This window comes from Pseudophryne corroboree, chromosome 10, assembly GCF_028390025.1.
Source record: "Pseudophryne corroboree isolate aPseCor3 chromosome 10, aPseCor3.hap2, whole genome shotgun sequence".
Lineage (NCBI taxonomy): Eukaryota > Metazoa > Chordata > Amphibia > Anura > Myobatrachidae > Pseudophryne > Pseudophryne corroboree.
Genome location: NC_086453.1, coordinates 96,468,474 through 96,482,963, shown reverse-complemented (window position 1 = coordinate 96,482,963; position 14,490 = coordinate 96,468,474). Strand labels below are relative to the sequence as shown.

The following is a 14,490-nucleotide window of genomic DNA, read 5'->3' as shown; positions in this document are numbered from 1 at the left end:
CAGCGCGGGGGTGGCTTGGTCGGATTCCCTGACTGAAAATATTGATACCCTTGACAGGGACAGTATTTTATTTACTATAGAGCATTTAAAGAATGCATTTCTATATATGCGAGATGCACAGAGGGATATTTGCACTCTGGCATCAAGAGTAAGTGCGATGTCCATATCTGCCAAAAGATGTTTATGGACACGACAGTGGTCAGGTGATGCAGATTCCAAACGGCACAAAGATGTATTGCCGTATAAAGGGGAGGAGTTATTTGGGGTCGGTCCATCGGACCTGGTGGCCACGGCAACTGCTGGGAAATCCACCGTTTTTACCCTAAGTCACATCTATGCAGAAAAAGACACCGTCTTTTCAGCCTCAGTCCTTTCGTCCCCATAAGCATATCTGCCCAGGGATAGAGGAAAGGGAAGAAGACTGCAGCAGGCAGCCCATTCCCAGGAACAGAAGCCTTCCACCGCTTCTGCCAAGTTCTCAGCATGACGCTGGAGCCATACAGGACCCCTGGATCCTACAAGTAGTATCCCAGGGGTACAGATTGGAAAGTCGAGACGTTTCCCCTCGCAGGTTCCTGAAGTCTGCTTTACCAACGTCTCCCTCCGACAGGGAGCCAGTATTGGAAACAATTCACAAGCTGTATTCCCAGCAGGTGATAATCAAAGTACCCCTCCTACAACAAGGAAAGGGGTATTATTCCACACTATATTGTGGTACTGAAACCAAGGCTCGGTGAGACCTATTCTAAATCTGAAATATTTGAACACTTACAAAGGTTCAAATCAAGATGGAGTCACTCAGAGCAGTGATAGCGAACCAGAAAGAAGGGGACTATATGGTGTCCAGGGACATCAGGGATGCTTACCTCCATGTCCCAATTTGCCCTTCTCACCAAGGGTATATCAGGTTCGTGGTACAGAACTGTCACTATCAGTTTCAGACGCTGCCGTTTGGATTGTCCACGGCACTCCGGGTCTTTACCAAGGTAATGCCCGAAATGATGATTCTTCTTCGAAGAAAATGGACGACCTCCTGATAAGAGCAAGGTCCAGAGAACAGTTGGAGGTCGGAGTAGCACTATCTCAAGTAGTTCTACGACAGCACGGGTGGATTCTAAATATTCCAAAACCGCAGTTGTTTCCGACGACACGTCTGCTGTTCCTAGGGATGATTCTGGACACAGTCCAGAAAAAGGTGTTTCTCCCGGAGGAGAAAGCCAGGGAGTTATCCGAGCTAGTCAGGAACCTCCTAAAACCAGGAAAAGTGTCAGTGCATCATTGCACAAGAGTCCTGGGAAAAATGGTGGCTTATTACGAAGCGATTCCATTCGGCAGATTCCACGCAAGAACTTTTCAGTGGGATCTGCTGGAAAAATGGTCCGGATCGCATCTTCAGATGCATCAGCGGATAACCCTATCTCCAAGGACAAGGGTGTCTCTCCTGTGGTGGTTACAGAGTGCTCATCTTCTAGAGGGCCGCAGATTCGGCATTCAGGATTGGATGCTGGTGACCACGGAGGCCAGCCTGAGAGGCTGGGGAGCAGTCACACAGGGAAAAAATTTCCAGGGAGTGTGGAGACTTTTCTCCACATAAATATACTGGAGCTAAGGGCAATTTATAATGCTCTAAGCTTAGCAAGACCTCTGCTTCAAGGTCAGCCGGTATTGATCCAGTGGGACAACATCACGGCAGTCGCCCACGTAAACAGACAGGGCGGCACAAGAAGCAGGAGGGCAATGGCAAAAACTGCAAGGATTTTTCGCTGGGCGGAAAATCATGTGATAGCACTGTCAGCAGTGTTCATTCCGGGAGTGGACAACTGGGAAGCAGACTTCCTCAGCAGGCACGACCTCCACCCGGGAGAGTGGGGACTTCATCGGGAAGTTTTCCACATGATTGTGAACCGTTGGGAAAGACCAAAGGTGTACATGATGGCGTCCCGCCTGAACAAAAAACTGGACAGGTATTGCGCCAGGTCAAGAGACTTTCAGGCAATAGCTGTGGACGTTCTGGTAACACCGTGGGCGTACCAGTCGGTGTATGTGTTTCCTCCTCTGCTTCTCATACCCAAGGTACTGAGAATTATAAGACGTAGAGGAGTAAGAACTATACTCGTGGCTCCGGATTGGCCAAGAAGGACTTGGTACCCGGAACTTCAAGAGATACTCACAGAGGACTCATGACCTCTGCCGCTAAGAAGGGACTTGCTTCAGCACGTACCATGTCTGTTCCAAGACTTACCGCGGCTGCGTTTGACGGCATGGCGGTTGAACGCCGGATCCTAAGGGAAAAAGGCATTCCGGAAGAGGTCTTTCCTACCATGGTCAAAGCCAGGAAGGACGTGACCGCACAACATTATCACCACATGTGGCGAAAATATGTTGCGTGGTGTGAGGCCAGGAAGGCTCCACGAAGAAATTTCAACTCGGTCGATTCCTGCATTTCCTGCAAACAGGAGTGTCTATGGGCCTCAGATTGGGGTCCATTAAGGTTCAAATTTCGGCCCTGTCGATTTTCTTCCAGAAAGAATTGGCTTCAGTTCCTGAAGTCCAGAAGTTTGTCAAGGGAGTACTGCATATACAACCCCCTTTTGTGCCTCCAGTGGCACTGTGGGATCTCAACGTAGTGCTGGGATTCCTCAAATCACATTGGTTTAAACCGCTCAAATCTGTGGATTTGAAATATCTCACATGGAAAGTGACCATGATGTTGGCCCTGGCCTCGGCCAGGCGAGTGTCAGAATTGGCGGCTTTGTCTCACAAAAGCCCATATCTGATTGTCCATTCGGACAGGGCAGAGCTGCGGACTCGTCCCCAGTTTCTCCCTAAGGTGGTGTCAGCGTTTCACCTGAACCAGCTTATTGTGGTACCTGCGGCTACTAGGGACTTGGAGGACTCCAAGTTGCTAGATGTTGTCAGGGCCCTGAAAATATCGGTTTCCAGGACGGCTGGAGTCAGGAAAACTGACTTGCTGTTATCCTGTATGCACCCAACAAACTGGGTGCTCTTGCTTCTAAGCAGACGATTGCTAGTTGGATGTGTAGTACAATTCAGCTTGCACATTATGTGGCAGGCCTGCCACAGCCAAAATATGTAAATGCCCATTCCACAAGGAAGGTGGGCTCATCCTGGGCGGCTGCCCGAGGGGTCTCGGCATTACAACTCTGCCGAGCAGCTACGTGGTCGGGGGGAGAACACGTTTGTAAAATTCTACAAATTTGATACCCTGGCTAAAGAGGACCTGGAGTTCTCTCATTCGGTGCTGCAGAGTCATCCGCACTCTCCCGCCCGTTTGGGAGCTTTGGTATAATCCCCATGGTCCTGACGGAGTCCCCAGCATCCACTAGGACGTTAGAGAAAATAAGATTTTACTTACCGATAAATCTATTTCTCGTAGTCCGTAGTGGATGCTGGGCGCCCATCCCAAGTGCGGATTGTCTGCAATACTTGTACATAGTTATTGGTACAAAAATCGGGTTATTATTGTTGTGAGCCGTCTGTTCAGAGGCTCCTACGTTGTCATACTGTTAACTGGGTTCAGATCACAAGTTGTACGGTGTGATTGGTGTGGCTGGTATGAGTCTTACCCGGGATTCAAAATCCTTCCTTATTGTGTACGCTCGTCCGGGCACAGTATCCTAACTGAGGCTTGGAGGAGGGTCATAGGGGGAGGAGCCAGTGCACACCACCTGATCCTAAAGCTTTATTTTTGTGCCCGGTCTCCTGCGGAGCCGCTAATCCCCATGGTCCTGACGGAGTCCCCAGCATCCACTACGGACTACGAGAAATAGATTTATCGGTAAGTAAAATCTTATTATTAAATACAAATATGAACTCTGTAATTTACTTATCAGCTTGTGCGACTCCTCCAGTCCGGGCCTGCATGCAGTAGCCTTTAGCTGGTGGCCGGCTCCTTTATTTCCTTGACGGCTCGGGACTCAGTCCTCCGATCCATGCTAAGTTTTGAACCAATACAGGGGGTGGGAGAATCCTGCATGGTGTTCACACCTGCAGTACGAGTGCTGTGTAGCCTGTTTGTGTTTCACCTGCTCGTCGGCTTGCTATGTCACTGGCCAGTTACAGGTTTTTCTATATAGTTCTATTGGAATGTCTCATAGACTGTAGGAAGGAGTCACGTGGAAGCTGCGTATGGGATAAATCTGGCAGTAAAAGCTAAACCGTACATCGCATGTTACTGCTCATTGCATATTACTGATCTCTACGTGTCCGTAGGCGTGGGGAGAAGGCTACAAATTACTGTAGTAGCACAGATGGTCACAGTAAGTAATGTGTGATAGTGTGACGTGGACTTGCCACAGATGATCAATAGGCACTGCTCCATTGCACTATACTGAGATCTACTCACTTGAGGTACAAGTAATATGCTATGGGTTTGTGTACATCTTGAGTTTAATAGTTATTTGCTGATCGGTCCGTTGCCAAAGATATTAAAAAACGACTTGACCCCATGATGGGCCAAGAGTGAGGGTTCAAAGCCTGATTCAGTTGATCTTGATGGTTTTTACTTTACGCAGTGGAGTTTATTGTGTTTTTTTCTCTGACGTCCTAGTGGATGCTGGGGACTCCGTAAGGACCATGGGGAATAGCGGCTCCGCAGGAGACTGGGCACAGCTAAGAAAGATTTAGGACTACCTGGTGTGCACTGGCTCCTCCCACTATGACCCTCCTCCAGACCTCAGTTAGAATCCTGTGCCCGGCTGAGCTGGATGCACACTAGGGGCTCTCCTGAGCTCCTAGAGAGAAAGTATATTTTAGGTTTTTTATTTTACAGTGAGATCTGCTGGCAACAGACTCACTGCAGCGAGGGACTAAGGGGAGAAGAAGCGAACCTACCTAACTGGTGGTAGCTTGGGCTTCTTAGGCTACTGGACACCATTAGCTCCAGAGGGATCGACCGCATGGAACCGGCCATTGGTGTTCGGTCCCAGAGCCGCGCCGCCGGCCCCCTTACAGAGCCAGAAGCAAGAAGAGTCCGGAAAATCGGCGGCAGAAGACATCAGTCTTCACCAAGGTAGCGCACAGCACTGCAGCTGTGCGCCATTGCTCCTCATACACACTTCACACTCCGGTCATTGAGGGTGCAGGGCGCTGGGGGGGGGCGCCCTGAGCAGCAATAAAAACACCTTGGCTGGCAAATATATCACAATATATAGCCCCAGAGGCTATATATGTGATAAATACCCCTGCCAGAATCCATTAAAAAGCGGGAGAAAAGTCCGCAGAAAAAGGGGCGGAGCTATCTCCCTCAGCACACTGGCGCCATTTCTCCCTCACAGCTCCGCTGGAAGGAAGCTCCCTGGCTCTCCCCTGCAGTCTACACTACAGAAAGGGTAAAAAAGAGAGGGGGGGCACTAAATTTAGGCGCAATATACATATAGCAGCTATAAGGGGATATAATTTAGTTAATCCCTGTATTATATAGCGCTCTGGTGTGTGCTGGCATACTCTCTCTCTGTCTCCCCAAAGGGCTTTGTGGGGTCCTGTCTTCTGTCAAAGCATTACCTGTGTGTGTGCGGTGTGTCGGTACGGCTGTGTCGACATGTTTGATGAGGAGGCTTATGTGGAGGAGGAGCAGGTGCCTATAAATGTGTTGTCACCCCCTGCGGGGCAGACACCTGAGTGGATGGACTTGTGGAAGGAATTACGCGAAAGTGTCGACTCCTTACATAAAAAATTTGATGACATGCCAAATGCGGGGCAGCCGGCTTCTCAGCCCGTGCCTGCCCAGACGTCTCAAAGGCCATCAGGGGCTCTAAAACGCCCGCTACCTCATATGGCAGACACAGATGTCGACACGGATACTGATACCAGTGTCGACGACGAAGAGACTAATGTAATGTCCAATAGGGCCACTCGTTATATGATTGAGGAAATGAAAAATGTTTTACACATTTCTGATGTGACCCCAGGACCACAAAAAAGGGTATTATGTTTGGGAAGAAAAAACTACCAGTAGTTTTTCCCCCTTCTGAAGAATTAAATGAAGTGTGTGAAGTAGCGTGGGCTTCCCCCGATAAAAAATTGGTGATTTCTAAAAAGTTACTAATGGCGTACCCTTTCCCGCCAGAGGATAGGTCACGCTGGGAAACACCCCCTAGGGTGGATAAAGCGCTTACACGCTTATCAAAAAAGGTGGCACTACCGTCTCCGGATACGGCCGCCCTAAAGGAACCTGCTGATAGAAAGCAGGAACATCTCCTGAAGGATATTTATACGCACACTGGTATTATACTGAGACCAGCTATTGCTTCAGCATGGATGTGCAGTGCTGCAGCTGCGTGGTCGGATTCCCTGTCAGAAAACATTGACACCCTAGACAGGGACACTATATTGCTAACCATAGAGCATATTAAAGACGCAGTCTTATACATGAGAGATGCACAGAGGGATATTTGCCGTCTGGCATCTAAAATAAGTGCACTGTCCATTTCTGCCAGGAGAGGTTTATGGACTCGGCAGTGGACAGGTGATGCAGATTCTAAAAGGCACATGGAAGTTTTGCCTTATAAGGGTGAGGAGTTGTTCGGGGATGGTCTTTCGGACCTAGTTTCCACAGCAACAGCTGGGAAGTCAGCATTTTTACCACATGTCCCCTCACAACCAAAGAAAGCACCGTATTATCAGGTACAGTCCTTTCGTCCCCAAAAGAATAAGCGGGGTAGAGGCGCGTCCTTTCTGCCCAGAGGCAGAGGTAGGGGAAAAAAGCTGCAGCATACAGCCAGTTCCCAGGAACAAAAGTCCTCCCCCGCTTCTTCTGCTAAGTCCGCCGCATGACGCTGGGCCTCAACAGGCGGAGCCAGGTACGGTGGGGGCCCGTCTCAAAAACTTCAGCAATCAGTGGGCTCGCTCACAAGTAAATCCCTGGATCCTTCAAGTGGTATCTCAGGGGTACATGCTGGAATTCGAGACATTTCCCCCCCCCCGCCGTTTCCTCAAATCTGCCTTGCCAATGACTCCCTCAGACAGGGAGGCTGTGATAGAGGCAATTCACAAGCTGTATTCCCAGCAGGTGATAATCAAGGTGCCCCTACTTCAACAAGGACGGGGTTACTATTCCACAATGTTTGTGGTACCGAAACCGGACGGTTCGGTGAGACCCATTTTGAATTTAAAATCCTTGAACACATATATAAAAAAATTCAAGTTCAAGATGGAATCGCTCAGGGCGGTTATTGCAAGCCTGGAAGAGGGGGATTACATGGTATCTCTGGACATCAAGGATGCTTACCTGCATGTCCCCATTTACCATCCTCACCAGGAGTACCTCAGATTTGTGGTACAGGATTGTCATTACCAATTCCAGACGTTGCTGTTCGGCCTGTCCACGGCACCGAGGGTATTTACCAAGGTAATGGCCGAAATGATGATACTCCTTCGAAAAAAGGGAGTTTTAATTATCCCATACTTGGACGATCTCCTGATAAAGGCGAGGTCCAGAGAGCAGTTGTTGGTCGGCGTAGCGCTATCTCAGGAGGTGCTACACCAGCGTGGTTGGATTCTGAATATTCCAAAGTCACAGCTGGTTCCTGCGACACGTCTACTGTTCCTGGGGATGATTCTGGACACAGTCCAGAAAAAAGTGTTTCTCCCGGAGGAGAAAGCCAAGGAGCTGTCATCTCTAGTCAGAGGCCTCCTGAAACCGAAACAGGTGTCGGTGCATCACTGCACGCGAGTCCTAGGAAAAATGGTAGCTTCCTACGAAGCAATTCCATTCGGCAGGTTCCATGCCAGAACTTTTCAGTGGGACCTGTTGGACCAGTGGTCCGGATCGCATCTTCAAATGCATCGGTTGATAACCCTGTCTCCAAGGACCAGGGTGTCTCTGTTGTGGTGGCTGCAGAGTGCTCATCTCAAAGAGGGCCGCAGATTCGGCATACAGGACTGGGTCCTGGTGACCACGGATGCCAGCCTTCGAGGCTGGGGGGCAGTCACACGGGGAAGAAACCTCCAAGGACTTTGGTCAAGTCAGGAGACTTCCCTCCACAAAAATGTTCTGGAACTAAGGGCCATTTACAATGCCCTAAGTCAGGCAAAGCCCCTGCTTCAAAATCAGCCGGTTCTGATCCAGTCAGACAACATCACGGCAGTCGCCCATGTAAACCGACAGGGCGGCACAAGAAGCAGGACGGCGATGGCAGAAGCCACAAGGATTCTCCGATGGGCGGAAAATCACGTGTTAGCACTGTCAGCAGTGTTCATTCCTGGAGTGGACAACTGGGAAGCAGACTTCCTCAGCAGGCACGACCTCCACCCGGGAGAGTGGGGACTTCATCCAGAAGTTTTCCAAATGATTGTAAACCGTTGGGAAAGGCCACAGGTGGACATGATGGCGTCCCGCCTAAACAAAAAGCTACAAAAGTATTGCGCCAGGTCAAGAGACCCGCAGGCGATAGCTGTGGACGCTCTAGTGACACCGTGGGTGTACCGGTCGGTTTATGTGTTCCCTCCTCTTCCTCTCATACTCAAGGTACTGAGGATAATACGGAGAAGAGGAGTAAGGACTTTACTCATTGTTCCGGATTGGCCAAGAAGAGCTTGGTACCCGGAACTTCAAGAAATGATCTCGGAGGACCCATGGCCTCTACCGCTCAGACAAGACCTGCTGCTGCAGGGGCCCTGTCTGTTCCAAGACTTACCGCGGCTGCGTTTGACGGCATGGCGGTTGACCACCGGATCCTGAAGGAAAAGGGCATTCCGGAGGAAGTCATTCCTACGCTGATTAAGGCTAGGAAAGAAATAACCGCAAACCATTATCACCGCATATGGCGAAAATATGTTGCGTGGTGTGAGGCCAGGAAGGCCCCAACGGAGGAATTTCAGCTGGATCGATTTCTGCACTTCCTACAGTCAGGGGTGACTATGGGCCTAAAACTGGGTTCCATTAAGGTCCAGATTTCGGTTCTGTCGATTTTCTTCCAAAAAGAACTGGCTTCACTACCTGAAGTTCAGACATTTGTCAAAGGAGTGCTCCATATTCAGCCTCCTTTTGTGCCTCCAGTGGCACCGTGGGACCTTAACGTGGTGTTGGGTTTCCTAAAGTCACATTGGTTTGAGCCACTTAAAACCGTGGATTTAAAATATCTCACGTGGAAAGTGGTCATGCTTTTGGCCTTGGCTTCGGCTAGGCGTGTGTCGGAATTGGCGGCTTTATCATGTAAAAGCCCCTATTTGATTTTCCATATGGATAGGGCAGAATTGAGGACTCGTCCCCAGTTTCTTCCTAAGGTGGTATCAGCTTTTCACTTGAACCAACCTATCGTGGTGCCTGCGGCTACTAGGGACTTGGAGGACTCCAAGTTACTGGACGTAGTCAAGGCCTTGAAAATTTATGTTTCCAGGACGGCTGGAGTCAGAAAGACTGACTCGCTATTTATCCTGTATGCACCCAACAAGCTGGGTGCTCCTGCTTCGAAGCAGACTATTGCTCGCTGGATTTGTAGCACAATTCAGCTTGCGCATTCTGCGGCTGGCCTGCCGCAGCCTAAATCGGTAAAAGCCCATTCCACGAGGAAGGTGGGCTCTTCTTGGGCGACTGCCCAAGGGGTCTCGGCTTTACAACTTTGCCGAGCTGCTACTTGGTCAGGGGCAAACACGTTTGCAAAATTCTACAAATTTGATACCCTGGCTGAGGAGGACCTTGAGTTCTCTCATTCGGTGCTGCAGAGTCATCCGCACTCTCCCGCCCGTTTGGGAGCTTTGGTATAATCCCCATGGTCCTTACGGAGTCCCCAGCATCCACTAGGACGTCAGAAAAAAATAAGATTTTACTCACCGGTAAATCTATTTCTCGTAGTCCGTAGTGGATGCTGGGCGCCCATCCCAAGTGCGGACTGTCTGCAATACTTGTATATAGTTATTGTTACCTAAAAGGGTTATTGTTGAGCCATCTGTTGAGAGGCTCTGTTATGTTCATACTGTTAACTGGGTGTAGTATCACGAGTTATACGGTGTGATTGGTGTGGCTGGTATGAGTCTTTCCCGGGATTCAAAATCCTTCCTTATTGTGTCAGCTCTTCCAGGCACAGTATCCTAACTGAGGTCTGGAGGAGGATCATAGTGGGAGGAGCCAGTGCACACCAGGTAGTCCTAAATGTTTCTTAGCTGTGCCCAGTCTCCTGCGGAGCAGCTATTCTCCATGGTCATTACGGAGTCCCCTGCATCCACTACGGACTACGAGAAATAGATTTACCGGTGAGTAAAATCTTATTTTTTCTTTGCCACTGGGCATCTTCCACGAGAATGTATTTGCAAAGTGATTGACAGTCGGGTACCGGTGGGTGGCTACTAACTGCAGGTGTGTCGCAACTGTTTTAGGGGAATGTAACTGCATGTGTACCCATACACAGTCAGCAGGTGTCCACTGTCTCAGTTCCTGCCATCATTCTAGTGCTCCTCTCATATATGTAAATCTCTCTGCACATGTTAAATCTGCCCCACCTGCAGTGCAGCGTGGTTTTGCCCGGGTGCACAGTTACTTGCTCTGTTTTGCTTTTACTCCAACCTCAGAATCGGGCCCATAGTTGGAGGCACAGCATTGAAAGGAGAATGCAGTCTTCTTCCACCAGAGTATCCTAATCTATTTCGGGGAGAAACCAGCAATACAGAAGAGATACTCGGAAGACTAGAAGTATCCTATCAGGGATGATGCGTTTCTCATCATATGAGCTCCAGTGTCGCTCAACTGAGCATTAACCTTAATGAACCCTACAGATCATAGAACAGTGATTAAGGTTTACATTGACAATTTGGGGCATTTGGCTGTTCTGATTTGTGTATAGGTAAATAATATGAAAAGTAACCCCTTTCTGTGCTTCACCAGGAACTAGGCTGTTTTAGGGTTGAAGGATTTTGGGGGCAGGGTCAGGGCGGTCTAGTTTTCCTGTCTGGCACATACAGGCCGGAATGTCGGTCTGCTATTTCTGCAATTATGTGTAAGCATGGCAATCGGGTCTAACATTTATTCTCCTATACATGCAGAACATAGATTCCAGTGTACACATTGTTCTAAGAGATTTGCAACGGAAAGGCTGTTGCGGGATCACATGCGAAACCATGGTAAGTTTTAACAAAGGGAAATTGCTGTTTTAGGAATATATGTTCTCTTCTAATGATCTCCTGTTTTAACCTTACGCTTAATTTGTTTGATTTGTTTTTCCGTGAATAATTATGAATAGAATCTGTGTTTTGCAGGCTCTCTTAGATAAATGAAGAGTGCTTTTAATAAAATAAAACATTTTAAACCATGTTATAGTGCAGCAAGGTCAGCTTGTGGAACTAAACATCCCAGCATGCCCTGCCACGGTTTTGCTGTTGGGGCATACTAGAACTAATTAAGGGTAGTTTCTGAAAGTTCAGTCTTCTGAGAAAAAAAGTAAAGTAATTTGTGTGAGCACTGCACTAATATTGATGTTGGAATGTGCGCCGCTCAGAACACGGGTGAGTAAACATAGGGTTAGTGTTCAGCTTTGACATTCATGATAACATGTAGTTTAATGTTAGAAAAGGAAATAACAAACCTATTGTGTATGTATGTCCCACACCCAAAGAAATACCTCTGCGCTTATCCATGATCTGTAATCTTATCCATCCTGCTGCTGTAAAATGTCCCAAATAGCAAAGATGTGCACTAGACAACTAGGTCGGGGCCTCTCCAAACAGCAGGTCTTGTGGTGTTCTCCCGGGATGCAGTGGTTACTACCTACCAAAAATGGTTCAAGGGAGGACAACTGGTGTACTGGCGAATGGATCGTGGGCGCCACAAGGCGCATCAAGTGGGAAGTGAAGTCTAGCCCGTATGGTCCAGTTCCACAGAAGAAATACTGAACACAAACTGCAGAAACAAGTCCGTGCTGGCTAAGACCGAAAGTTGTCAGAACACAGAGTGCATCGCAACTTGCTGCGTAGCCGCAGACCAGTCAGGGTGCCCATGCTGACCCCTGTCTACTGGCGAAAGCACCTACAATGGGCACATAAGCATCAGAACTGGACCATGGAGCAATGGCGGTAGGTGGTCTGGTCCAATGAGTCACGTTTTTGTTTACATCATGTGGACGACGGTATCTTAATGATAGATCGACAATGTATAGGTTGACATATACAAAAGGTCGAAAGATGAAAGGTCAGCAGGTTCAAATGGTCGACGCATGTTTTTTTTGTTTGGTATGTTGTCCCAAATTTAGGATCTGTTTTATTTACTGTTATAGTCTATTAGGAAGAGTAACCTTCGCTCACCACCATGCGTGAAGCGTGGTGAGATAACAGATAATATATACGGCATTTGGGACAAAATAACCCAAAAACCATGTGTCGACCATTTGTTTTTCAACTGTCAACCTTTTTTACCTGTCAACCTAATGACTGTCTACCTATATATTGTCGATCTATTAATCCACTCACATGGACGGCTGGGTGCGTGTGTGTCGTTTACTAGGGAAGAGTTGGCGCCAGGATGCACTATTTGATGAAGGCAGGGCCAGCAAAGGCAGTGTAATGCTCTATGCCAGTGATGGGGAACCTTTGGCGCTCCAGCTGTTGGACTACACATCCCAGCATGCCCTGCTACAGTTTTGCTATTTGGCCATGCTAAAACTGTAGCAGGGCATGCTGCGATGTGTAGTTCAACCGCAGCTGGAGTGCCAAAGGTTTCTCATCACTGGCCTAGAGCATCACACTGCCGTTCATGTGGGTGTTGCATGTACCATCTCCCATGGTACCATCTCATTGTGGCAGACCAAGTACACCCTTTCATGGCAGCGGTGGTTTTCCCTGATGGCAGTGGCCTCTTTCAGCAGGAGAGTGTGCCCTGCCACACTGAGAAATTGTTCTGGAATAGTTTGAAGAACGTGACAAAAAGTTCAAGGTGTTGACTGGAAAACCAAGTCTGAGCCTCACCTGGCAATTTACTGGACTAAAAGGATCTGCTGCTACTGTCTTGGTGCCAGATAGAGATCTTGTGGAGTCCATGCCTTGATGGGTCAGAGCTATTTTGGCAGCACAAGAGGGACCTGCATAAATTAGGCAGGTGGCTGATCAGTGTAACTCTCCCGGCTATAGATTCTTTTACGCATATCCTGAAAAATAGGTTGTTAATTTTAAACAAATCAACTTGGAAGGTTAGTAAACTTTGTAGCAAGCGGAAAGTGCCATGTAGGTTTATCATAAAAAAGATTAATGTTAGTACATGGATATACTTGGCAGCATTAATATAATAAAGATAACAATAATAAAGCAAGGAGCTGGTCTGTGATTACTTGCTATCTACTGTAAAAGATATTCATCTGTTCATTTATTTTTGTTTACTTTTTATATATATATTTCTAAAGAACTGTTGTTGCCAACTCTCAAGCCCATCCTGGACCTATAGAGCTGGGAAACCCTTGTTTGGAAGTGGGGAGTTCCCTCTTTCAAACTGTTCACCCCCATAGAAGTTATTGCCTGGTAGTCCGTATAATCACCAGACCACAACACCCTACATTGCATAAAACTAAAGACGTTCAGGGCTGGGGGAAGACCTTCCGAGCAATGTGTTCCATTAACTCAGGGACACGCTGTAGGTGGGTAGGACACTCTTTTTGATATTTCATAATGTCCACTGAAATGTTGTTATGCTTCTACCTGTTTTGCAGTGAACCATTATAAGTGTCCGTTGTGTGATATGACTTGCCCACTTCCTTCTACTCTACGCACTCACATTCGTTTCCGGCACAGTGATGAGCGGCCATTTAAATGTCAAAACTGTGATTACAGGTCAGACTGGATGCTTTCTCAGATCCTATTTGTATGTCTGTATTTTCACATATATGTTTGTATTGTCCACAATAGAGGTTTATACACTATGTAGACAAAAGTGATTGGACACTGACAGCAAAGAGATCAATGAGATTTTATTGACGCCAATTCTTTGTAGGGCCACCACGTGCAGTGATCACTGCAGACACCCTTCTTGGCAAACTGTCCACAAGTTCCTGGACAACAGCAGGCGGCATATTTTGCCATTTATACCTTAAATACAGTGACCAAAAGTGACACTGAAGAATAGTGGAAATAAAGATACAGCGCTATTAAGGGCAAACTGCTAAAAAAAATACAATTTATATTTCAATGGAAATATATAGTCCATAAATGTAATGCTGCGGCTCATAAAAAGTAATGATTCAACTTTTATTTTAAAAAAAGAAATGGGATTTTCCACATACACGGTTAATGTAAAAAGAGCAAATTAGCATACAGTCAGATATGCACAACTAGTATTAGTACTAGTGCAAGCCAATGATTTCTGGTCTGGTTTGTACCCACATATATGAACTGCTAAAGTACCAGCAATATATAGTGTCAGTCCAGATAGGACGTCTTCCGTTAGGGATATTTACCAGTCCTTGGATATTAAGGTCCAGACAGTCCTTTAGCAAGATGACTTGCAGTTGTTTTGGCTGTGGATCCGTGGCTGGAGAGGTGGCAGATGGCCGGTGC

At 47.6% G+C, this 14,490-nt stretch overlaps 1 protein-coding gene across 1 annotated transcript in view; it reads left to right on the top strand.

The window, feature by feature from the left end:
• Positions 1-14,490, top strand: part of HINFP (histone H4 transcription factor) — an 86,559-nt gene that overhangs the window by 51,321 nt on the left and 20,748 nt on the right. Inside the window, exons 5-6 of the mRNA XM_063942609.1 lie at positions 10,999-11,076; positions 13,647-13,767. Of these exons, the coding sequence (XP_063798679.1) occupies positions 10,999-11,076; positions 13,647-13,767 (199 nt within the window). The remainder of the gene's footprint in view (positions 1-10,998; positions 11,077-13,646; positions 13,768-14,490) is intronic.